At 32.4% G+C, this 27,688-nt stretch overlaps 1 protein-coding gene across 1 annotated transcript; it reads right to left on the minus strand.

The window, feature by feature from the left end:
- Positions 1–5,623: 5,623 nt before the first annotated feature.
- LOC142625874 (acireductone dioxygenase 1) lies at positions 5,624–9,513 on the minus strand. The gene is made up of 5 exons (XM_075799615.1): positions 9,385–9,513; positions 9,166–9,253; positions 8,953–9,047; positions 6,193–6,432; positions 5,624–5,974 (listed from the first exon to the last, which is right to left on the minus strand). Exons 1-5 carry the CDS (start codon positions 9,394–9,396, stop codon positions 5,846–5,848), a joined length of 564 nt encoding a protein of 187 aa, XP_075655730.1. The 5' UTR covers positions 9,397–9,513; the 3' UTR covers positions 5,624–5,845.
- Positions 9,514–27,688: the final 18,175 nt, after the last annotated feature.

Consider the following 27,688-nt stretch of genomic DNA (forward strand, 5'->3'; position numbering starts at 1 on the left):
CTCATCAACCACAGAAATGGTAAGGAGCCTATTAAGAGAAAAACCCTAAGAAAGGTTTCTATAACACACCCACCTTATTAGAGAGAGAGCTACTCATTCTTGGAGAGAAATTTTTGTAGTCTCTTCTCCTTCCCTCTCCCATTGTTATATCCATTAAGAGGAGAGATTTTTCGCCAAGTTCTTCGGTTTCCTCTTTGATAACACGTGCCGTTATTATCTTGTGTTTGCATCTATCTAACCCTTACTCTTTGCTTTTAATTACTATTGTGTTGTGATTAAATTATGACTTAGAGTAGTTTGTTTATTTGGGTATAGCTTATATTTGTTATTTTGCACATATATTATTTGAATATAAGCTTGTGTTGGTATTTTTGAAATTGGGGGTCTAAACATTCACTAGTGTTTTACACACCAAGTAAACTTTCAAACTTCAACATCAATGTTAAACAAATAAATGTGTGTGTGTGTGTTTCTCAAAAAAAAAAAAAACTAAGTTAAAAAAGCTGTCTGCATGGACACATATGGATAAAGAAGCTGTCTTTTATTATATCCAAAGTTACTTTCTTTTGTTAATATTCTATTACAACTAGTTTCTAATTTTCTAATTAAGCAACTTGTCATGCATGCTCCATCAAAGTTTATCCAATGCCAACTTTTTAAAATTCCCCCAAAAAAACTGATTCAAGCTGTTCGCTTGAAAGAATCCCATAATTTGACACCCAAAAAAACACAAAATACCCATAATCAAGTAAAGAATCGAACCTTGTATAAACAAGTATCTCAACCATCAAATTAACAAGTTTCACAGGAATAACGAGCTAAAACTAAAACATTTAAAATCCTATATAAAACAGATTAAGCACTACAATTCATCAACTAATCACTTGAATAAAAAGCATCAGCTAAAAAACTATATGGGTTTTTGTACCATTTCCAAAAACACATCAACCCCCAAAACGATTTTAAAAAATTAAGCCAAAAAGGCAATTTACAGAACATAATTCAACCAATTCACACAATCCTACATAATTCTCAACCCCAATAAAGTAATTCCCAGATACCAGATGTATCAAAATCATCTAAAAGTATCAGGAAAAAAAAAAACAAGCACATCACACGTGGAGAGAAAAAAAAAATTTAAGGTTCAAATTCAATTGAATGAAATTAAGATTATATTACAAAGAGAAGATTTTTCTCGAGAAAATTTAAAACTTTCTAGAAAAACAAACAGAAAGATATGAACTTTGAGAGCTTTGTGACTATGCGAGAACCTGAGAAGGACTTATAAATATTGAGTGGTTATTTTGGGAAAGACGAAAATTTCCTTAAGTTGTTTACAAAATGTAGACATGGCAAAATGGGCGGGTCGGGTCTAGTCAAACGGGTGATTTTAAGCGCGTTAAAAATGGGTTCAAGTCAATCGAGTTGCAAGTCAGGTCGATTTAACTCGTATTTTTCATATGAATTTTTTTTTCATAAAGAAAACAACATGTATTTGCCATTTGGAGAGTCATGCAACAAATTACTTGATGTAAAATGCATTACTTTAAATTCATCACTTATATCAAGAATGAACTACACTTATTAATACTTATTCAATAATTTTGAAATTATACAAATTCTAACATTACTATCTAAAACAAAATAACACAAAGATAAGTAAAAACAAATACACAAGGTTTATTTCTACACAATATTAATATCCCAAAATATAAAACAAAATTACAAATGACTTATTGGATAATTCATTTGACAAAGAATTAAAACATATAAGAAATTTACGATCTTGAAAATTAATTTTGTAATCTATTGTCAATTATGGTTGACACTCTATTTCAATTTGAAATATACATTAAAGTTTAATTGTTTACTTATTTATACATGGTTTCTTTTATGAATATCATATCATTGTTAAACAACACATACTCTAGAAAATATCATAATTTATTTTTAAAAGCCATTTATTTTGGACATAAATTGTTAAAAATAGGTCTAAGCATTCATAATTTATGTTAATTTGATACTTTGACTTCATTATTTTCACACTTGTGAATATTTTTCACACATGTCTACAATTTTAAATCTATATTTTTTACTGTATAGTAACCAGATTATCTTGGTATGTACTTTGCTATTTAATATCTAAAAATTCTTACTCATTATAGAATGTTCAAGCATTCATTTTTCGATTAATTTGCATACAGTTATGTAAATGTCTCAATTGTTTCCTTAAAGCTCACAACAAACAATTAAACCAATATTGCCTTAACTTTTTTTTTTTTACCAATATTTATAAAATATAAAAAATAAAAAATAAAAAGGTTCGGGTCGGGTTGACTCGCAAAAAACACGGGTCGGGTCACAAGTTAACCCATTTTTGCTGCAGGTCAAAAAATTTGGGTTCATGTCAGGTATTTTTTGGGTCAAGTTTTGACCCGTTTTGCCATGTCTAACGAAATGTGAGGGCTTGTGGTTGTGGGCTAGTCCAGGTGAATTGAATCGGGGATGGATAAGTGGGGGTATTATAGTCATTGTGAGTTGAAAAAAAGCCATTAAATTTGACTCGTTTAAGGCAATGACTGGTAAAGCCCATTGAGTTAAGATTATCCTTTTTTTTTTTAGGGGGGAATTAAGATTATCCTAAATTCTAATCTTCGGTTTTATTTTAAGTTCATGCTCATAAATGCTCTTAGAGCAATTATTAATAAACTATAATATAAAAGTTTTGAGATTACTTTTTTTTTTTAATATGAAAAACATCATTTTTTATGGGAAATATAAAAAGCTGTCAAAACTATTTACACTCTATTGTTTCAGAGATGATGTTTTCTAAAAAATTAGTCATTTTCCAAAAAATATTTTCTATAAAACTATCTCACTTTCCTATAATTGGCAGCAACCTTAAATGATTTAAAAAACAATCTCTTAACTTCTCTTTATTTAGCTTGTTGTGAAATAGAAATAGAAAACAATCTCTAAAAATAAGTCATATTTTTTATGTTGACTAAAGATAGTTTTCCTTTAACTTATTTTTTCTGATGCTACCAAACACCGAAAAATACAAAAAATTATCTTTACATAAGGCTTTTCATCGAAACAAACAAGGCGTTATTAATTTATCATTCTCCTAATAAAATATTTCTAAAAATAGTTCCTAAACCAATGCCCTCATGACGTTAGTTAATATTTCCCTTTATTTTAATCAATGTGCAAATTGCAAAGAATCTTAAGTAAGCCTCTCACGTTCACATTAGGATCTCTCTATTTTATTTTGAATATACATATAGCTGCAACAAGGTATAGAGCACTAGCATGTGTGCCAAATGCCAAAAATTGAGGTTTTGCACACCAAACACCAAAAAAGCTCCCACATCAAATGTTCTATAAATGCTAAAAAATTTAGCATTGATGAAAAATACAATTCCATGTTTGGAATTGTACAGGCATAAAATGTTATATGTGTTAAACATATTTTGAAGTTTATCACTCCATTTTCTCTCTCCCGCGTTACCTCCCCAAGTGATCTCCCACTTTCTTTCTCTCTACCTCATTCTTTGTTATATAAGGCCACAATAAAATATATTTGTTTTGTTAATATTTTAATATAAATGAAGTTTTTTTTAAATTATTTTAATGTGTTGTAATCTTAAAATAAAAGATGTGATCTAGAGTGTATTATAAAATGATGTGTTAAAATAGATAAAGTAACTTTTTGTTGTCAACTTATTTTAATGTGTTGTAATCTTAAAATAGAAAATGTGATGTAGAGTATATTGTAAATTTATGTGTTAAAATAAATAAAGTAACATTTTTATATGTTGTAATCTTAAAATAGACAGGCAAGAGGATTCTTTTTATTTTAAGATTTATAGCTGCAGCCTGCAGGGTATAAATTTTACAAAAGTATTATTTTAAGATTTAGATTCTTTTAGATTGTTTATTTTGCTTAATAAATTTTCATCGCTTGTAACTTATCATGAACTTGAAGCGGGGTGTGTGTGTGTGTGTGTAACTTTTACAATATTAAATGTGAATTTTGATAAATCTACCGTTGAATTACATTATCTTTGTATATTCTCGATACTTACAACATTTAAAAATGATTAAAGATTAATAGTCATGTCATCAATCAATTGTTTAAATTCAAGTTTTTTATAATTTAAAATAATACATAAAATATGAGTTTATGGATTGAATGGTAAAAATTTTAATTATATAGTATATTTCAATTATAAGTACCTAAAATTTTTATTATATAGTACACTTTATTATATAGTATGTGCTATTAAAATTACTTGAAAATTTTTGGTACTTAAACTTCAAGTGAATTAGAATTTTAGATTTGTTGAAACTCAGATAATAGATTTTAAGTAAAGTAAACTATTAGAAGTTAAGTTTAATATAGTATATAAACTATCTTAACATTATCAAAAAGAGAAAGAAAGAAGTATTCGTAATAATAATAATAACAGTTGTAAGAATACGAAATTAAGCAGCCCAAGCCCACCAACAATAGTGATATTAGACTTTTTAAACCCGGTCCAAAACAATATATATTTGTATAGAAAGTGAGATGGACAAATGTGGGCTTCGCCCCGAGGACAAAGATAGGAAAAGAAAGACCAAAACCTTAAGGTTTTGATAGATGAATAGATCTTTAGAAGCTTGCTCGATGACAAAGTTCTTAGGTGTTACAAATACTGTTCACTCTCTCTCAACTCCTATTCTCTATGTAAACTCTTTCTTTTAATTCTTTTTTGATCCATTTTTTATGAGAACCTCCTTCCTTTATATACTCCATGGCATCTTGCATCCTAACCCTCCATCTTTAATTCTCCTAAATCTCCTTAGGACACTTGTCCCACTAGATTCCTAGTGAAGGTGGTGGAAGGAGCTGCTGAGCTGTGGATCCACTATTCAGGTTACTTCCTCATTAATGCAGCTGATAAAACTGTTGCCAACTATTCAATGCGGAGGAACAAGTGGTACTTTACAAGAAACGTCCTACAAAGATCCCATACAACACCTGAAGCACCCATCTGCACCCATTATATCCCCCACGAGCGCTCTATCACTTCCCATTCTTTCCCTTGACCACCTCACTCCTCTGGCCGTGGATGCTCCTTCCAGAGAAACAACTGAAAGCTACAACAATACTTCCCATCTTCGGTCCCCAGGTCCCCACAATAATAATAATAATAATAATAAAATGAGTGTAAGTACTAAACGTAGAGAGAAGTTCACCACTTTGCTGCCACCACAGTTTCTAAGATCCGACTTTTATTATATAGTATATAATATTGCCATAAATTTTCATGCACTAGTTCACAATCATATTATTTATCAATATCACATGATTAGACACAACGGAGGATAGGTATGCTTCAAAACAAAATGGTGGAGTTTTTTTTATGATGTAAAACTTCACTGAGGTAGAGGGCCCTTCAAACCCATCCCTATGGTGTAAATCCTAAATACACAACCCGACCCACCACAACCATGTATCAAATAATCTAGAGAAACTCCTAGTGAGAATTCAAATCCAAGATATCCAGGTTTATAACTCATTTTAAACCTCCCACCACTAGGCTGCACCTTGACTGATCATAACAACAATATATAGAGTTATAAGTAAATATGCATTGCTAATTTTTAAATAGAGTTCTATCTATATTGTCAAGTGCGTAACTCAATTATTTGCCAATGTAGGAAGGACTTTCCAACTATAGTACATACACAACAAATCGTGCACACATCACGGTTATACTTGTAAATAGCTAGGCTCTCATCTTCCTAGCTAACCATACATATAAGTAGATGAAAAGTAACCTAGGACATCCGATGCCTAGTGAGCTTCCAATGTCATTCCCACTTTTTCAGTCAAACTCTTGATGTACTCCTTTCTAGCTGGGTGTTTCTCCTGTGGCCGATTATATGCACTCCACACCGGCTCTCCCACAAACAGCCTCATCAACTGCGACACCAACAAACACCAAATTGCCGATCAACCAACAAGGGCCATTATGTCAAAATGCAGTAGTTTAATTTGCAAAATCAGTCAAAAACATAGTTGTGGATTGTACCATATATTTATGTCAAATTAGCGACAATCAAAAACAACATAGTCTCATGCTCTAATAGATTTAGTAGGGACTAGCTGTTAAGTAATAATTGATATTATTTCAATGTTACCTTAGTATAGTTTTTGGTGTCAAGAGTGAACCGGTGGTAGATTCCAGCAGGCAAAATGATAAGATCACCAGCCTTGATCCAAATGCGAATCCAACGGTCATCCTTGTCTCGAACATCAAAATACCCGCTTCCTTCCAAACAGTAACGTATCTCCTCGTCAGCATGTATGTGCTCTGTGTAGAAATTTTTCAGCTTCTCTTCATAGTTGTCCACTTTCTCAGGGCATAAATCAAGCAAATCCTTCAATACATCCACACGAAAAGGATCAAGTGAGTCACAATAAACATTTTATGATGTGCCTGCAGGCTGTATAGGGCTAATACAAATCCATTATTCAACAAACGGGCATGACTTTCTTCCACTATATATATATATATATATATATATATATATATATATATATATATATATTTCATCCAATTAAGTAAACTAGAACTCAACAGAGAATAGAAGAATATGTTGGTTTTTCTAATTTACAGCCCCAAACCAAAATAATTACACAAATTTGTAGTGGTTTGTGAATGTTCAAATCGGTTAGTTTTTCTTACGACACCTTACTCCCCCTCCCATCCACCAAAAAAAATAAAACTTTAACCCAATGCTATATTTCTTTCTATAGAAAATTTTTTCTGGTAAGTTTTCTGCATTTTTTTTTTCAGTATCTGGTGTGATAGAAATTTTTGGCCGTGAAAGCAATTTCCAAAGTTTATGCCTTTATGGAATATAACCCAACAGAGGTCTATGTAAAATGTTTTCCACCATGTGCCCTCACTTTCTCCATTCTTTTAGGTAAGAAGATCACACTTTGAGTTAGAAGTGGAAGAATGAAGAAAGGATTTGGATTGAGAAAGGCATGTTTTAAATTTTGAGTGTGAAAAATTAAAGACTAAGGCTTACTCAATCACAATATTACACCCAATTGTGTAAGTTCTTATGTTTTAAATTAAAATTACTAAGCTCATTTCTATATATTAAGAGGATTTAAAAAGTTATAGTTTTAAAAAATGCCAAAAATACCCCTAATTTAATTAGAAAGAATGAAGAAAGGATTTGGATTGAAGAAGAAACATTTTAAATTTTGAGTGTGAAGAATTAAAGACTAACACTTACTCAATCACACTATTACACCCAATTGTGTAAGTTCTTATTTATTACATTAAAATTCCTACACTCATCTCTATATGTTAAGAGAGTTCAGAAAATTAGTTATGGTTTCAAAAAAGCCAAAAAAAATTCCTAATTTAATTAGATAATACTTATTCTTAACAAATAAAAAAAAGGATTAAAATTGTAATTCAACAAAATTTAAAACAAAAAACTACCAAGAGAAATTTTTTTTCTAAAAATTAGCACATTCTTTATTTAAATATATCTCATGCACATTTTATACATTTTTTCCTAAAAACTAGCACATACTAAACCCAACAATTTATTCCATTTCAAATCCTAAATTTTAGTTTTTTGAAAATCTATTTCTTTATAGCTAACCTCACTAACAATAAATAAATTCAAATTGAAAAATCATGTACATTAAACTCAAAAAAAAAAAAAAAAAAAAAAAGAGCATCATCACACGTGCGAAGCGTGTGTGATGAGGCTAGTGTATATAAATATAATCAAAGCCTCCGAAACTTTCACAATTTTTCATGTCAGTATAATATTTAAATAAAATTATCATTTTATTTAAATAAAATTATTTTTGTTTAGTCCAAACTTAAAAATTAAAATAATAATAATCCCTTAAATTAAAATTTGATAGGTGTTTTATAAGAAAAATTAGAAAGGGATAATGATAAGTTAATTAATAATAATCATAACCTAAAAAATAAAACTAGGCAAAAAAATTAATGAATTTTGAAGGGAAAAAGTAATGAATAATTTCATTCCAAATTATATAGATTTGATAAATTTCAAATTAAAATGTTACCAAAAATGATAACCTTGGTAGATTTAAAAAATATAGTGTTTGAGAATTTGAAAAATGTAGTTGCTAGAAATGAATAAACGAAAAAAATTCACAAAAGAAAAAAAATGAAAAAAAAAATTACCCTATACTTAATTTCTTGAAAATAAAGTACTATACAAAAAGAAAAATAACTCCACAATCCACACTTTAAATTCTAATTACTATCTTAAATATTTATAAACCATTTAATAATACAAAAGAAAAAAAAATGAAAAAAATTTACCTAGTACTTAATTTTTTGAAAGTAAAGTACTATACAAAAAGGAAAATAAATAAATAAAGATAAATCACCCCACAATCTAAATACTAATTACTATTTTAAATATTTATAATCCACTTAATAATATAAAATTTACAAAATAAAAAAGTGAAAAAAATAAAGTACTATACAAAAACTAAAAAATTTAGAATTAATGAACATAAAAAAATTAAAATATAAAATATGGATAATTTATATTTTTTATTTAATAATATCCTTACAAGACTTTTTAAAAGGTTAAAAAAAAAGAGTGATTATTAATAATATATTATACCATGCATTTTAATGTATATATTTTTAAGTGTATATGTGTGTGTGTGTGTGGGAGAGAGAGAGAGAGAGAGAGAGTGAGAGAGAGAAGTTACAAGCGTTAAGATGAACAAATAGCGATAAACGATTATTTGCCTGAATTTGTGGACTTTTACCCGAATATTTTTTTTCCGTTTTAATTAATTTGGACTCTTATTAAATAACACTACCAAATAATTTTTTTTTCTTAAAGGAAAAAATAAAATTTAAAGGGTAGAACTAGTACCATGTAATTGTATCCTCTTGCTTCTCTGATTCTCCGCAACTCCTCATCGTTCTCGTAGTCTTTTGGGTTCAAATGCCAGTACAACACTCCCAACTCTACAAAATTACCATTTTTCATCAACAATATTTTTCAAACCAGAAAAAAAAAAAAAAAAAAAAAAAAAAAAAAAAAAAAAAATAAGAGAGAGAGAGAGTGTGTTTTGTAAATTGTGACCTGCCAATCGGTCCAATGAAACGAACTCTTGAGGATTGCGATGGTGAGGAAGCCTTGGATCTTCATCGCTCTCATCCATGAACCACGCCTTAATTTTTTTTTTTGGTTTTGTTTTAGTTATTAACTATTCATACATACTTATAAAAAATAATCAATCATATATATATATATATATATGGTCATTGATTTTAACTCTATCGGTGGAAAGAAAGAACTCACCTCAATTGCCATAGAAGCCTTGCACTTGGAGCTTAATTGGACTCAACAAGCTGAAGCTGAAGCTGAACTTTGTGGAGTTTTATGTTTTCTCCAAGAGATGAATGAGTGGCCGTTGCTATTTATATTGTTATTTTTGCTACCTTCTCGAACTTCCTTTTTAGATTATTTTCTTGCTATTCGTGTGTCAATGTCTGCCACGTGTACTGAGTAGTTTTCTCAAGTTATTTTGTGGTGTATGCTGGCCTTCCCCAAGAATAATATCATACATTCTTGGCAAAAAGGGCATTTGCTCACTTCCGCCCAATTAATCAAAGGGTTGGCTCCCATGCACAGCCTAGTTCTTATTAGCTTTTTTGTTTTTAGTCGAGACTCTTATAATTCAATAGCACTTTTAATAGAGATTAGGATTCAAACTCATCGTTGTGATTGTAACTTTCAAATTAGTTGTCTTGAGTAGACACAAAACATATCTATTTAAATCAATTGAAACAAAGTCCAATAAAAGAAAAAAAAAATTAATAACATGCAATCAAGGATGTAAAAAAATAATATAAAAATATTTACTTTTTTATTTTATCAAAAAATATTTACATTCTTGAGTTGCCATAATTCTCAGCTATTAAAGCTAAAAAATAGAATAGATGCAATCAAGAATATAATTATGATTTTGTTGGACTTTGTTTCACTTATCAGAAGGGCAATTAGACTGGTGAGAGTTCTGGGCCATTTGAATCTTGGTCTGTTCTTTGAAATCGGTTGGGCCATTAGACTTGCATTGTAAAAGTTCCTCAACCCCATTTGAAAATTGCTTTTTGGAATCGGATGGAACATTAGACCTGATTCATGAGAAATCCTGGCCATTTGAATCTTTCTTGGAATCGGATGGATCAGGGCCATCATACAAGATGGTGAAAGTTGATTCTTGTTGTGGATCAAGTGAGTTATATGCGTCCAAAATGGATGCAATCAGAATTATATAGAGCTTGTTTGGATATCAAGAAAACTGAGTGATACACTCAATTTTCATGATCTATTATCCAAACCGAGGGGGTCCCATGGATGACCATCTGTTTGGCTTAGTTTTGGATTACTGTTTTCATGACTCAAATACTAAAAATTTTAGATGTGGATGATGGAAAATGAAAACAGGATTATGGTGTTTTCAAAAGTTGAAAACTGAAACTCAATGGCAAATGTGGTAAATAAGATGACGTTGTGCCCCTTACCAAAGTCAGGCTTTGGGTTATTACCGTTGCAACTCCCTTATTTTATTTCATTTCTCCCCCAAATTTTCAGCAAAACTTTTCCCTCTTCTCACTTCCCTCTCTTAACCTCCTCTCACATCAGAGTCAGGCCTCTTCTCATTTTCACTTCCCTCTTCATCCCCAGCGAGCTAGCTCCATGACGAACACTCCGTGATCGAAGCACTGAACCAGGCCTGAGAAGAACACTGCATGATCGAAGCACTAAACCAGGCCTGAGAAGAACACTGCGTGATCGAAGCACTGAACCAGGCCTAAATCTTCAGCAGCGAGTCTACTGAGCTCTGTCACGGGTGAGTCCATATCGACCTCTGTCACTGTGTCCATACCTCTCTCTCCCTCTCCCAGGTGCAATATATATATCTCTCTCCCTCTCTATTTTCCATGTCCATTGTCTGATTTGGGTTTTTTGCTGGTATTATACTTTGGATGTGAAAGGGGGTTTTTCTCCTTAGACTGATGTTGGTTGTGGCTTGTGAGACAGCATTCCTCGTAATCTTTTGAAATATTATGAATTTCTTAATTTCTACCTTCCTTTTGAACCTAGAGTGTTAAATCCTTTGGCACTTTCTCCCTCCTTTTCAACAATTATGTAAAAGGCATGAATTGCATGATTGATAGTGTTATTAACCCAAACTTATCAAACAACAAGTCCTCAGCTAGGTCCATTTACATTCAAAGCATAGTCGTTTTAGCTATAGCACATTCCAAAAATTTACAAAAATGACAAGACACCAAAAGAAACAAAGATATACAAGATGAAACCATCTGGAATGCAGAGACTGTGCTAGATTTCTAATTGGTACCTCACCTTTTTCACTAGTTGAACCATGTGTTCCGTTCTTATTTTCATGGGCGTGATAGTCCAGATGAAAGCTGGGTGTGGGAATAATTTTCCTGGGACAGAACCCCATGTTTGCAGAGTCTATTTTAGAAAATACCAATTTTATGTTAATATTCTCTCTTGGATGCATTAATTGGAAATACTCTCTAGAGATTTGCATTAGTAAAGGTGAGGCTAGAGAACTTTTCGATCTGTTCTTGGAGAGAGTGAATCTTATACCTTTTCCTTGCTAGAAATATCATTTTAGTTCTTTGGCTATATAGAAGAGAGTGAATTCTTTAATCTATATTGAATGAAGCCCTTTAGGGCTTTATTCACATTGTTTGCTTTGTTTCTTCTCTGTTTCTTTAATTATAATAAGCTCTTCCCATCTTAAGTTCTTCCTTGTCTGCTCGTTTAGTTAAATTGAATTAAATTTTGGTGCCACCCTTACCTTTGATGTTTACAAATTCATGTTTTTAAAGTTTCCCTACTTTTTGTTTATACCAGTAATTACATATATCAATTAACTGAGAGCATCTAATTGAAAAATTATTGTTGAAAAATTAACTGAGTGCTCTTTATATGAGCTTTCTGTTGTATCTATCAGAACAGAAAATTAGATTAACACAAACAGCAACATTTGGATCATAAAGGGTTGCAGCCTCAATTCCAATATGGTAACAAACACAAGCCAAATTCTCAGCCTCAATCCTTAAATGAAGGAGTTGAATTACCAAAGATAAAGCATGACAGATCGCCTCCCAAATCCAAATATCAAGCCCAAGGGCTGACTTTGTTCACTGCAATTTCTTTAGGAATATATTCTACATTTACTCTAGAATCTTTCCTTGTACAAATTGCTTTCTATATAGGTTTTCTTGTCTTCTTCACCTAAGTTGAGTGGTTGGTTAAAGATTCAAGTGGTCCATTCATAAAACTATTAATATACATATATATTAACATATGCAACTGTGTTGGGAAATTTGTATTAGATGGCCCAAGAAACTCAGGATGCTGACGACAAAATGTGGCCTCCCCACATTGAACAAATTTTCATTGACACTATGGTCGATAAACAGCAAAAGGGGAATATGGAACATGGTGCATAACACCTTGAAAATATGTGGCAGAAACTTATCATTAAAGTTAAAGAATGAAATACTTGTCAATGATTGAGCATCTGAATTTGATAAGCTCATACGGATATCAAGATCATGGAAACAATAGCAAATCATTCTGGTTAAATATATCAACAATGGAACACTTGGGGGACATGTAGATCATAAGTCAAGCAACTATAATTTATAAATCTGACGGTGTTTTTGGGTGAAGAATTTGCTAATTACATAAAAATTAGCAAATGAAGGGATTTAAAATCCTAGGAATCACAAATTTCATTGTTTGGATAAAATGATGGTATTGTAAGTTTCTTTCAATTTAGAAATAGGAATGGCATCGGGCCGGGATTTTTCATACCCGTACCCAAACCGCGGGCTTGGATCTTGTCTGTTTATTAAATGGATTTTTTTTCGGGGCCCAAACCCGCCCCGTCGAGCCACATTTAGGCCAACCAAATTTGGGCCCAATCCGCGGCCCATATCGTGGCCCAACCCAAACAAAATTGAAGCCCAAATTCATTTTTGCCTAGATTCAAGCCCTATAACGTGTAGATTCAAGCCCATATAACGTGGCCCAAATGCCAAATTAGTCCAAATCATAGGCTATTAATCATAAATCACATGTTAATTATAAATCTATAAATCACATAGCTAAAATAACCATTTAATCATAAATCAATAAATCATAACTAAAATCACCTGCTAAACATAAAAATAAAATAAATCTAACAAGTCCAAGAAATTAAAAAGTTGCAAAATAAATTCCACAATTTTGGAATAATTACAAACTAACAAATTAATCCAACTAGTCTAAGAAATTAAAAAGGCTACTAAATCAGTACAAAAAGTCTAATCCCCACAGCTATGACACAACTCCCGTCCTCTTCTTTAAGCTCCCCATCTTCATGAATTGATTGAAGTGTACAATCTCCAGGCATAGTTGAAGAACCTACAACAATGAATTAAAGAATGAAATAAACTTCATCAAATTTAATGGGAGAATGTATGTGTATGTTCCCTACAATTCAGTTTTTTGGGAATCTAAAATTTAATGAGAATTTAGGACATCAAAACTATTAGGGGAATAGTTATAATGCTTTTAATTCAACAATTAAGCAACAATGTAGTTCAAAACAAGTCAACACAAAGAAGAACAGTTATAAATATAAACGGAAATTACTAATTAGAGCAAGCTTCTCAGTTTACAAAAATTCAAGCTACAAAGATGGATAAATAATTAACTAACCATATAATTTTAAGCAATCTATAAACAATTAAGCCAAAATTACGAACAATAAAGTACCTAAAAAAATTGAATCGGAATATGAGATAGCAGAACAGTTTTAAATATAATCAGAAATTAGAGAAAAAATATTTACAAATAAAAAGAACATAATCAATCTAAAGAACTTGATTAAATCAAAATCCAAACACATGCTGAGGCCAAAAAACATTATAATCAATCCAAAGAACATTATAATATAATTAAGAAGGAATAACAAAAGGGAAGAAAGGAAAATCTTGTTCTATAAGTAACCGTTGAAATCATTTTCTAATTTATAATGTTATAATTAAACCTATTAAAAGATTATAAATATACCTCATTTAATAATAACAGTTCCTAATAAATAATAAATAAGCATAACCAACAATCTGCAAAAATAGCAAACAACAACGTACCTTAGATATTAATCGATCATATTATCAACAATAGCTTTAGTAGCAGCAATCCTGACAAGCTCATAAAAAAATGCTCCAATTTTTTCGAAAAACTTCTTAAACATGCTAGTTTTCTCCTGTGGCTGCAACTGCTGGAGCGGATATCCAGCATAACCCGGTGCGGGTGGATACGGGTACCCACCAGGAGTAGGAGGAGCGACAACACTAGATCCCGGTGCCGAAAAGTTCATCTTAAAGTAAGAAAAGATGAGTTTGGAAAAGAAGGTCAGGTGAGAATTAAGTCCAGAGAGACAGCAGAGAGGAGTTTTAGGGCCTGCAAAGCTAGAGAGAGAGAGTCGAGAAGAAATAGACACAAAGAGATGAATCTGATTCTAATATTTCCCTTTGTATTAGGAGAGCAGCAAGGTGAAGGTGAGCATTTGCCGCTTGGAACATTTATAGAAAACTGAATTCAGCGTAATTTGACTTATTACTGTAGTACTCATAAGTAGCAGAACAGTTTTAAATTATATTATATTGAATCGGAATCAATCCAACGGACTTGATTATATTGCTACAATACCAAGTGTTATAATCAATCCAATATTGGATTGATTATAACACTTGGTACTGTAGCAATATTGGATTGATTATAATAAATCCAATACTGTAGCAATATTTGATTGATTATATTACTCCAATATTGTTGCAATATAATCAATCCACTACTGTAGCAATATTGGATTGATTATATTGCTATAGTACGAACAGACTTGATTATGTGTGTGTGTGTATATATGTGCAAATATAATTAATCCAATATTGCAGCAATATTGCTACAGTACAGTGTAGCAATATTGGATTGATTATATTGCTCAAATATAATCAATCCAATATTGCTACAGTATTAGATTGATTATAATCAATCCAATATTGTTACACTGTACTGTTGCAATATTGCTGCAATATTGGATTGATTATATTTGAGCAATATAATCAATTCAATATTGCTACACTGCACTATAGCAATATTGCTGCAATATTGGATTGATTATATTGCTGCAATATAATCAATCCAATATTGCTATAGTAGTGGATTGATTATATTGCAACAATATTGGAGCAATATAATCAATCCAATATTGCTACAATACAATGTAGCAATATTGCTACAGTACAATGTAATCAATCAAATATTGCTACAGTAGCAATATTGGATTGATTATATTGCTCCAATATTGTTGCAATATAATCAATCCACTACTATAAAAACTCATTCGCGCGTGCGATGAGGCTAGTTACATTTAAAGAAAGTACTATCGAAAATGAAATATTATAATAATAGTCTAAAAATATGTGTGTGTGTGTGTGTGTATATATGTAAATATTACTTCAAGATGTGTGTGTGTATATATATATATGCAAATATAATCAATCCAATATTGCTACAGTAGTGGATTGATTATATTGCAACAATATTGGAATAATATAATCAATCCAATATTGCTACACTGTACTGTAGCAATATTGCTACAATATTAGATTGATTATATTGCTAAAATATTTGATTGATTATAATGTGTGAGAGTCATTATCATATTATTGTACGAAATATAAGAGAGTCATTATCATATTATTAAAGTAGCAATATGATAATAACTCTCTCACATTTAAAGTGGGCACCTGTTGCCATTATTTATAGTATGATATAATTTCTCATTTATTGCTTGTAATACTATTACGGTAACAATGGTACTTGCGTGACTAAGCCTATTGAGAAGTCTGATAAACCTTCCTCACCCTCGTCTCACTTCTCTCTTTGGTTTATATATCAGAATTAGATTTGCCTATTTCTTCTCGACTCTCTCTCTCTCTCTAGCGTTGTAGACCCTAAAATTCCTCTATGGTGTCTCTATGGACTTAATTCGCACCCGACCTTCTTTTCCAAACACATCTTTTCTTACTTCAAGATGAACTTTTCGACACTGCGTTCTAGTGTTGCCCCTCGTCCCCCCGCGTCAGCTTATGTTAGAGATCCGCCACATCAGATGCAGCCTCAGTTTAAAACAAGCATGTCTAAGAAGTTTTTTAAAAAACTTGGAGCATGTTTTTGTGGGCTTCTAAAGGATGTTGCTGCTGATGCTATTGTCGAGAGTATAATGGATTAATATCTAAGGTACATTGTAGTTTGCTATTTTTGCAGATTGTTGGTTATGCTTATTTATTATTGATTAGTAGTTGTTATTATTAAATGAAGTATGTATATAATGATGTTTGATAACAGATTGTTGAAGTAAGAAAAGATGAGTTTGGAAAAGAAGGTCAGGTGAGAATTAAGTCCAGAGAGACAACAGAGAGGAGTTTTAGGGTCTGCAAAGCTAGAGAGAGAGAGAGAGAGAGAGAGAGAGAGAGTCGAGAAGAAATAGACACAGAGAGATGAATCTGATTCTGATATTTCCCTTTGTATTATGAGAGCAGCGAGGTGAAGGTGAGCATTTGCTGCTTGGAACATTTATAGAAAACTGAATCCAGCATAAGTTGACTTATTACTGTAGTACTCATAAGTAACAGAACAATTTTAAATTATATTATATTGAATAGAATCAATCCAACGGACTTGATTATATTGCTACAGTACCAAGTGTCATAATCAATCTATTATTGGATTGATTATAACACTTGGTACTGTAGCAATATTGGATTGATTATAATAAATCCAATACTGTAGCAATATTGGATTGATTATATTACTCCAATATTGTTGCAATATAATCAATCCACTATTGTAGCAATATTGGATTGATTATATTGCTATAGTACCAACAGACTTGATTATGTGTGTGTGTGTATATATATATATATATATGCAAATATAATCAATTCAATATTGCAGCAATATTGCTACAGTACAGTGTAGCAATATTGGCTTGATTATATTGCTCAAATATAATCAATCCAACAGTAAGCAATCCAATACTGTTGGATTGATTATATTTGAGCAATATAATCAATCCAATATTGCTACACTGCACTATAGCAATATTGCTGCAATATTGGATTAATTATATTTGCACATATATATACACACACACATAATCAAGTCCGTTGGTACTATAACAATATAATCAATCCAATATTGCTACAGTAGTGGATTGATTATATTGCAACAATATTGGAGTAATATAATCAATCCAATATTGCTACAGTATAGTGTAGCAATATAATTAAGTCCGTTGGATTGATTCTGATTCAATATAATATAATTTAAAACTGCTCTACTACTTATGAGTACTACAGTAATAAGTCAGATTACGCTGAATTCAGTTTTCTATAAATGTTCCAAGCGGCAAATGTTCACCTTCACCTCGCTGCTCTCTTAATACAAAGGGAAATATTAGAATCAGATTCATCTCTCTGTGTCTATTTCTTCTCGACTCTCTCTCTCTAGCTTTGCAGACCCTAAAACTCCTCTCTGCTGTCTCTTTGGACTTAATTCTCACCTGGCCTTCTTTTCCAAACTCATCTTTTCTTACTTCAAGATGAACTTTTCGGCACCGAGGTCTAGTGTTGTCGTTCCTCCTACTCCTGGTGGGTACCCGTATCCACCCGCGCCGGGTTATGCTGGATATCCGCTCCAGCAGATACAACCACAAGAGAAAACTAGCATGTTTAAGAAGTTTTTCAAAATAATTGGAGCATTTTTTTATGGGCTTGTCAGGATTGCTGCTACTAAAGTTATTGTTGATACTATAATAGATTAATGTCTAAGGTACATTGTAGTTTGCTATTTTTGCAGATTGTTGGTTATGCTTATTTATTATTGATTAGTAGATTTTATTATTAAATGATGTTTATAATCTTTTAATTAGTTTCATTATGAGATTATAAATTAGAAAATAATTTCAACGGTCACTTGTAGAACAAGATTTTCCTTTCTTCCCTTTTGTTATTCCTTCTTAATTGTATTATAATGTTCTTTGGATTGATTATAATGTTTTTTGGACTCAGCACGTGTTTTGATTTTGATTAAATCAAGTTCTTTGGATTGATTATGTTCTGTCTATTTGCAAATCTTTTTTCTCTAATTTCTGATTATATTTAAAACTGTTCTGCTATCTCATATTCCGATTCAATTTTTTTAGGTACTTTATTGTTCGTAATTTTGGCTTAATTGTTTATAGATTGCTTAAAATAATATGGTTAGTTAATTATTTATCCATCTTTGTAGCTTGAGTTTTTGTAAACTGAGAAGCTTGCTCTAATTAGTAATTTCCGTTTATATTTATAACTGTTCTTCTTTGTGTTGACTTGTTTTGAACTACATTTTTGCTTAATTGTTGAATTAAAAGCATTATAACTATTCCCCTAATAGTTTTGATGTCCTAAATTCTCATTAAATTTTACATTCCCAAAAAACTGAATTGTAGGGAACATACACATACATTCTCCCATTAAATTTGATGAAGTTATTTCATTCTTTAATTCATTGTTGTAGGTTCTTCAACTATGCCTGGAGATTGTACACTTCAATCAATTCATGAAGATGGGGAGCTTAAAGAAGAGGACGGGAGTTGTGTCATAGCTGTGGGGATTAGACTTTTTGTATTGATTTAGTAGCCTTTTTAATTTCTTAGACTAGTTGGATTAATTTGTTAGTTTGTAATTATTCCAAACTTGTGGAATTTGTTTTGCAGCTTTTTAATTTCTTGGACTTGTTGGATTTGTTGAACTTGTGATACTTATTTCTTGGACTTGTTGGATTTATTTTATTTTTATGTTTAGCAGGTGATTTTAGCTATGATTTATTGATTTATGATTAAATGGTTATCTTAGCTATGTGATTTATAGATTTATAATTAACAGGTGATTTATGATTAATAGCCTATGATTTGGACTGATTTGGCATTTGAGCTACATTATATGGGCTTGAATCTACACGTTATAGGGCTTGAATCTAGGCAAAAATGAATTTGGGCTTCAATTTTTTTTGGGTTGGGCCACGATTTGGGCCACAAATTGGGCCCAAATCTGGTTGGCCTAAATGTGGCTCGACGGGGTGGGTTTGGGCCCCGAAAAAAAAAAATCCATTTAATAAACAGACATGATCCAGGCCCGCGGGTTGGGTACGGGTATGAAAAATCCCGGCCCGATGCCATTCCTATTTCTAAATTGAAAGAAACTTACAATACCATCATTTTATCCAAACAATGAAATTTGTGATTTCTAGGATTTTAAATCCCTTCATTTGCTAATTTTTATGTAATTAGCAAATTCTTCACCCAAAAACACCGTCAGATTTATAAATTATAGTTGCTTGACTTATGATCTACATGTCCCCCAAGTGTTCCATTGTTGATATATTTAACCAGAATGATTTGCTATTGTTTCCATGATCTTGATATCTGTATGAGCTTATCAAATTCAGATGCTCAATCATTGACAAGTATTTCATTCTTTAACTTTAATGATAAGTTTCTACCACATATTTTCAAGGTGTTATGTACACTAAAGGTATTGATCTATATTTATATTTCTAATAAGTTTTTGTCTCTTAACGACATCAAACCATTAGATTTAAACATGACAATGAGCAAAGCATGAAATAAAAAATTGAATTCAACAACTCGGTTGGTCATGATAACTTGTGAATTTATTTATTCTCTGTCATGCCTAAAATTTTGATGTTTCGTAATGAAGAATTGTTAATATTCATCAAAGAATGAATTAAATAACAACCTTAAAAGGTTTCTATCTGGTTTGCAACACGTGCTGCTGGATTTAGCTTACAGTGATGAAAAACCAGATTAAGGATTTTGCAAGGATCACACTAACTGATGCAATTTGTATCCAGATTCTGCTATACCTCCTGTTAAATATATTCACACTTCTCGAACGTGAACGTAGATTACATAAGATTTACAATCAAATGGAAATTTTTACTTTTTATCATTGTTGTCATATAAGGAACCACATTAGTTCTCTTCTTCTGCAACATGATATAGTCCAAGATGCAACTATAATAATTTATAATATTTCTTGTTCTCACTTTTATATAGTTACCTTTATTTGAGCCATGGATTGTTTCATGATAATAAATTCATACCTGATAGTAAGTGCACACAATCATAACAATAATTACAACATTTTATGTGGTTTGCCTGCAATGGAGAGGATCCATGTCATGGTTGAAATTTAGTTTTCAGAAATGTAAGCTTCTATATAGTGTTATATCATTTAAAATTGTATTCCACCAAATAAGGAATGAAAACTGATTTTAATGAGGTGGAATCATGTTATTCATTAAATATTAAATCTTCACTGAATTGGACACTCTCCTTTCTAGTATTAGAACTCTAATGTGTATTGTTGGCAAACCATGATCAAAATAGGTGTCTAGTATTGTTTTAGACTTGCTCAAAGTATGTCATTTATGTAAATTTGGAATCGAGTTAACTGCAGAAGTTACTGTGTAAATCTGCCTTACTCGATCGATCGAGAATTAGATTCGATCGATCGAGAATCGTGCAGATTTTTTTTTCTGCAGATTTTCCAACTCACCCCTAAACCCATATGACGTGTAGGGTTTTATGTTTTGCCCTAGGTATAAAAGGAAAACCCTAGTCACGTTTTTGAGGTTGCTCATATTGCTGTTTGTGTGAATCTCTTGTGAAATCTAAGAGGTGCTTGCCTTCACACAAGCTTAGGATTATCAAGAATTAGATTTCTTCAAGAGCTTGAGGATCATTTAGTTGTTGCCATAAGAGCTTAAAGATACACAAGCGGGAGTGCTTGTACTTGCTGGAGAATCCAAGAAAGAAGGAGTATGTGGTCTCGGAGTTTGCATGTGGTCGTGTCAGTAAGTTTTCTACTGGTGGGTAGCAATTGGATGTTAGTGGTCTAAGTCGCTATTGTACAAACTTCGATTCTTTCATAATGGATTCAGTTTTATCTTGAGAATAGCTAGGTTAAATCCTCCCCAGGTTTTTTATAGGTTTGGTTTTCCTAGGTTATCATATCTTTGTGTTTTATATTCCGCACTTTACATTGATATGATTATATAATTGTGTTAACCTAGATCTGGAATTTGGATTAAGTAATAACTTGGCTTGTTAACTAAGTTAATCCAATTGTGCTTTAAGGGGTCTAAATAACTTTACAAGTGGTATCAAAGCGGGTAGCTCTTGTGTGTAGATCTTTTGATCTCTGAGCTTATTCTTCACCCCTGTTGTCATGGAACACGGATACTCTCTTGTTATTCCTCCTCACTTTGATGGGAATAATTATGCTTATTGGAAAGTCAGGATAAAAGCATTCTTGAAATCCATTGATGAGAGAGTCTGGAACTCCATTGAATACGGATGGGAGAAGCCCACTACTCTTGTGAGTGAGTGATAAACTTCTCAGAAAGAAGCAACTGCCTTCAATAGCAAAGCTATGAATGCTATCTTTAATGATGTTTCTATGGAAGAATTTAAGAGAATCTCTAATGTTAAGGTTGCTCACACTGCTTGGAATATCCTCCAGACTGTGCAAGAAGGCATAAAGCAGTTAAGATCAATAAGTTGCAACAATTAACAACTAGATTTGAAAGCATTAGGATGCTGATGAAGAATCTTTTGATGAATTCTATGCTAAACTTAATGACATTGTTAATTCTACATACAACTTGGGTGAAATCTATGATCAACCTAAAATTGTTAGGAAGATTCCTAGCTCTTTAACTAAAGAGTTTAGACCCAAAGTGACTGCCATCACTGAGAGCAAGGATGTGGACTCCATCCCTATTGATGAACTTGTAGGATCTCTTCAGTCCTATGAGTTGGACCTACCCAAAACTAGCAAATCCAAATCAATGATTCTTAAGTCTGTTGATGATATTGATGTTGGTGGATTTGATGATGATCTCTCTACTACAGAGATTGCTTACCTTGCCAAGAACTTTAGGAATTTTCTTAGAAATAGCAACAGAAGGGTAAAAGGTAAAAACACTGATGAAATTAGAAACTTTAGGAAGAATGATCCCACTAAGGTTAACAAAATTGAAAAACCTAGAGAAAAAGTAGGTCAACCTTCTAATACTTCTATGAGTCTTCAATGTTTTGGATGTCAAGGGTATGGTCACATGAAATCTAAATGTCCAACATTCTTGAGGTCTAAGGGTAAGGCTATGGTTGTAACTCTTAGTGATGATGAAGTTTCTAATGATGAGTATGACTATGATGAGGATGGAAACTTCATTGCTTTCACTGCTACTGCAGTAGTCAATGAAAGTGTGACTGTTGAAGAGAACCCTTCTGATGGGGAACTCTCTGAGAATGCAAACCTTCAAGAAGCCTACAATAAACTTTGCAAAGTTGCTGCAAAGGATGCCATGAGTGTTGAATTAGGCTTAAAGAAAATTGCATCTCTTGAGCTTGATAAGAAAATTTTGCTTGTGAATTTGTTTGATGCTACTGAACTTTTGAATAATGTGAAGACTGAGAATATGCTTTTGCTTGATAAACTTAAATCTTTGGAATATGAACTATCTGTTGCTAGAGAACAAACTAATAGGTCTGCTAGTTCCAAACTTGATCAGATGTTGAGTGTTCAAAAGTCTCCTTCCGACAAAATTGGTCTAGATTTTGTAGAAAGCATCAATGTGTCTGCATCTAATTCCACAATCTTTGTTCCTTCATCTTCTTCTAAACCCCCTGTGAGTGAGGTTATGTTGGAGGTTGTCAAACCCATAGAAGTTTCACCTCTCAAAAAGATTAAGGTTGATCTGAAAGAGTCTAAACTTGAGAAGTCTACCCTTTCTAAGAACAAGTCACATGATAAGCATGCATGGGTTTGTCATTGTTGTGGAAAGTCTAGGCACATTCATCCAAACTGTTACAAGTTTCAAGCTACTAAGAGAGCAAACAAACCAAAAGTACATGTGTCTCAAGCACAAGATCCTATGGTACTCATTGGTGAATTGGTAAAGGCTCTAAACCTTTATTCAAATCCTGGAGTTGGAAATCATTCTCATGTGAATAAGAACTCCAATGCTCGACATGCATCTAAAAAGTTTTGGATGCAAAAGGCTCAATCAAATTGAGTCTTTTTGACATGGTCCTTGTGCTTCGTTGCTTTACTTTTTGTGACCTTTGTTTTTCTTTTGTTTCTAGGATTTGCATTGAATTACATTCATGCATTTCATTCTAGTTTTTTTTTTTATAATAAAAAAAAAGGGAAGAAAATTGTGTTTTGCATTTATCTTCTTGGTTTTGAAAACAAGGTTGGTTAATTTATTTTCACACAACATGTCTATGTACCTTTTTAGCTTGGATGAGCTTATTTCCTGCACCTTTTTAGTTAAAGCTTTGAAGTGCATGTTGTGTGAGAAGATTTTGTAGTTTTTGATTACTTTGTCTTGATCTTGAAGTCACATGTCTTTAACTGTCGGACTTAAACCTTTTGAGAAAGGTATAAATAACCATCTCACCACTATTCACTAGCCAATCAAGAACACCTTAGTGCATATCGTAAGATTTTTTGCTCGAGAAAGTGTAGCACATGAACAAAAAGAATATAAGGTGTAGCCTCTGTTTATATGCTTAAAATTTGGTGTGTACATTATTAGACTTAATGCTAAATCATATAAATAAAATTGGTGTATACATTATCCCAGCTATTTTTAATAAGTTTCTGAACAATTAAAATTTGTGTATACAATATGAGGCAAAATCAAGAAACTTACATGATTGCAATCTTATGATTTAGAAGATGTGAGAGTTATATGATGTAACTCTTTAGGTGATAGTCTCTTTCAAATTCTTTGTGATGAATTTTGTAGACTTTGTGGTTGATTTCTACTTACATATCACCTCACATGTATCTCAAGCTTTTTGCTAGTTGCACACACTACACAAATTACTCTTTGCTAAACTTTGTACATATTATTGTGTGTGTTTTTGGTCTGACCAACCAAAGTTGAAAATGCCTTGAGTTTTATGCAAAATAGATTTGATGCTTGAGAATTCACGGAAAATGCTTGAAAATCTTAATTTTGGGAAAACTGGGTTGAAAACATCTGTTTTTGGAAAGCTTTTCATCTTATACTCATGCATTTTACTCATACTATTCAATGCTTTGAGAAGTTTCTGCATCAAATTGCTCTATTTTTTCAAAAACTGATTTTTCTAAAATTTCGACTAGTCGAACCTGTTTTTCGATCGATCGAAATTATGATTAAAATTTTGGTCAGCCTCTGTTTGTTTCAATCGGTGCTCAATTGGTATTGGATCAATCAAAGCATTTTCAACCAATCGAATGTTTTTTTCAATCAATCGAAAATTGTGTAGAGAATTTTTTAAAAGGATTGTTTTTCACGTGTTAAACTCGCTTTTCAAAAGTTTTTCAACTTTTTCTCTCTCTCTATATGACTCGGTCAAGGCTCCAATCACCATTTTTGTCATTTTCCTCCGATCTTTTTGCAAGGTTTTTCTCTCCCAAGGCCAGTAAGACCTTTTTACCCTTTCTTTTGCATTTTATTTCATAATTCATGCATATTTTCATGCATTTAAGGGTGATTTACAGACTTATGCATATTTTGGGGTTTTTGATGATTCAAGCCATCTTTTCTGAAATTGATCAATGGGTTTTTGTCATACTATGTTATAATCATGGTCTATGGTGTTTAATTTGATCAATTTGGTGTTTTGTGAGGAATTAAAAATTCCAGGGCTTGTATTTAACTAAATTGGGGATTTTGTTCAAATTGAGTTTGATTGATGAAATTGGCTTGTTGGTTTGATGCATTTGATCATTATAAATTGTTAACTAACTTGTGTGATGATCAATTGGTCAATTTAGTAAAAATTCTACAAGTGGTTTTTCAAAGTTTTGGAGTTTTTGTTATAAACTCTTTGCTCAAGCCAATTTTGTGATTCTAAACTTAAAAATTGAACTTGTTATCACTACATTAGAGCATACATCATGATATTTATCTGTACATGCACCATATAGATATTTTTTTATTTTTGTTGTGCTAACTTGCAATCTACCCTTGTGTTTTGTTTTGTTCTTTCTCATGTGTCTCTGTTCTTATTCTAGCATCATGCCTAGAAAGACTAGAGTCAATAGGTCATCCTCCTCTACTTCTGCCCCTTCCTTTGAGAGTGACAAATTCTTGAGTGCTAAGCACCAAGAGACATTTGAGAAACTTAACCTTAACAGAAAAATTTGGGCTAAGCGTAGGGTTTTGTTAGATGAGCTAGATCCTACCATTAGGGCTAACTTTGAGCGTCGGGGCTGGTTGCCACTTTTGGATTTTGATTCCCCCCCTCTAGCCATCTTAATTAAAGAGTTCTATTCTAACATTTCTATTCATGTCTATGATTCCAACACTATCCTTAGGAGTTGGATTCGTGGTGATGAGTACACCATTACCCCTTTGGTAGTGGCTGTTGCTCTTAGGGTGCCTCTTGTTCAGCATCCTGTTTACCCCTATGATGTGTCTCCTCTCCTAGACGACATCATGTCATACATCACTGGTACTTCTATCCGGTGGGGTTCTGATCCTCGAATCACTTCTGCTGAGCTTACTAAGTCTACCTATCTTATCTTTCGGATAGCGTGTCAGTCCTTGTGGCCTATTTCTCATCTACACACTATTCCTTTGGAGCGATGTACTTTTTTGTATGCTTTAGTTACAGATGCTCTTATTAGTTTTCCTCATCTGTTTCTTCGTTCTTTGAACGAAGTTTATAGGAGTTCCTCTACTGCTCATGCTCTTTTCCATCTTGTGTTCATTCATAGGATTTTGTTGTTTTTGGGTTTAGATGACTTTCCCGCTTCTGAGCCCGTACACATTATTGCTCCCATAGGTGCCACTTTTCTTAGACAGAGGGTTGCTCAAATGAGAGAGCGCTTTAAACGTCCTAGAGTTGAGCCTTCTAGTATCGCACCCCCTTCTTCTTCTACAGGTTTTCCTTCTGGTGAGGAGTTTGCTGATCCTGTAGGTGGTGGTGCTGCTGCTGTTCCTCCACCATCTACTTCGAATGACTTTGACATTTGTCACCTTGGAGACTATCGTGACCATTCAAGCGACTCATGGTCAGATTTTGGTGGACATGCTTGATGAGATCTATGCTTTGCGGGCAGATTTGGCGTTTCTTAGATGTTCGTCTTCGCCACCTCCTTTTGATGATGGATTCCGATTGCCCTTTGGCATTCCATCACAAAAAGGGGGAGTAGAGTTTTTGAGTTTTTTTGTAGTTAGGGGGAGATTTGATGAGTTTGTGAGTTTGTCTTTGTGAGCATGTGGAGATTAGATTGTATCTAGGTGCTTCACTTTGTATTTGCCTTTTTGGCTCTTGATGAATTCATGATAGGGGGAGATACTTTTATTTTTTTATACATGTTTCTTGGTTCACTTCTTATTGACTTATGTTTATGAGTTATTCATTGATATATGTCTATATTTTGTGTTTTGTGAAATCAAGATTTTTATTTTTAATTACTTGTATTTTCCACACATACGTTTATGCGTTTTGTTTAGTGTTTCAAGAAATATACAGGTTGATTCGATTGAGCTGCTGTCTACACTTGCAACTGATGGATAGTAGTTAGGATTGAATTTGATACAATGGGCATTTTTTTTTTTTTTTTGTAAAGGGCTTTTCTTTGTAAACTTTGAGCTATTAGTCGTGTTTTGTCATAGATTGCCAAATGGTGAGATTGTTAGGTTCTAAGTACTTAGAAACTTATGTATTAGAACTTTAATGTGTATTGTTGGCAAACCATGATCAAAACAGGTGTTTAGTCATGTTTTAGACTTGCTCAAAGTATGTTATTTATGTAAAGTTGGAATCGAGTTAACTACAAAAGTTACTATGTAAATCTGCCTGACTCGATCAATCGAGAAGTAGACTCGACCGATCGAAAGTCGTGCAGATTGTTTCTTCTACAGATTTTCCATTTCAGCCTTAAGCCCATATGACGTGTAGGGTTTTATGTTTTGCCTAAGTATAAAAGGCAAATCCTAGTCACATTTTTGAGGTTACTCATATTGCTATTTGTGTGAATCTCTTGTGAGATCTAAGAGGTGCTTGCCTTCACACAAGCTTAGAATTATCAAGAAGGAGATTTCTTCAAGAGCTTGATGATCATTCAGTTGCTACCATAAGAGCTTAAAGATACACAAGTAGGAGTGTTTGTACTTGCTGGAGAATCCAAGAAAGAAGGAGTCTGTGGTCTCGAAGCTTGCACGTGGTCGTGTCAGTAAGTTTTCTACTAGTGGGTAGCAATAGGATGTTAGTAGTCTAAGTTGCTATTGTACAAACTTCGATTCTTTCATAGTGAATTCAGTTTTACCTTAAGGATAGCTAAGTTAAATCCTCCCCAGATTTTTTACCGGTTTGGTTTTCCTGTGTCATCATATCTTTGTGTTTTTATATTCCGCACTTTACATT

Source organism: Castanea sativa, chromosome 2 (assembly GCF_040712315.1).
Source record: "Castanea sativa cultivar Marrone di Chiusa Pesio chromosome 2, ASM4071231v1".
Classification (NCBI taxonomy): Eukaryota; Viridiplantae; Streptophyta; class Magnoliopsida; order Fagales; family Fagaceae; genus Castanea; species Castanea sativa.

Excerpts from the sequence above, each read along its gene's own strand:
- LOC142625874 (XM_075799615.1), bottom strand. Across the intron at positions 9,048-9,165 it reads TTCATTGGACCGATTGGCAG|AGTTGGGAGTGTTGTACTGG; the intron begins GTCACAATTTAC and ends GTAATTTTGTAG. Across the intron at positions 5,975-6,192 it reads ACACCAAAAACTATACTAAG|TTGATGAGGCTGTTTGTGGG; the intron begins GTAACATTGAAA and ends TTGGTGTCGCAG.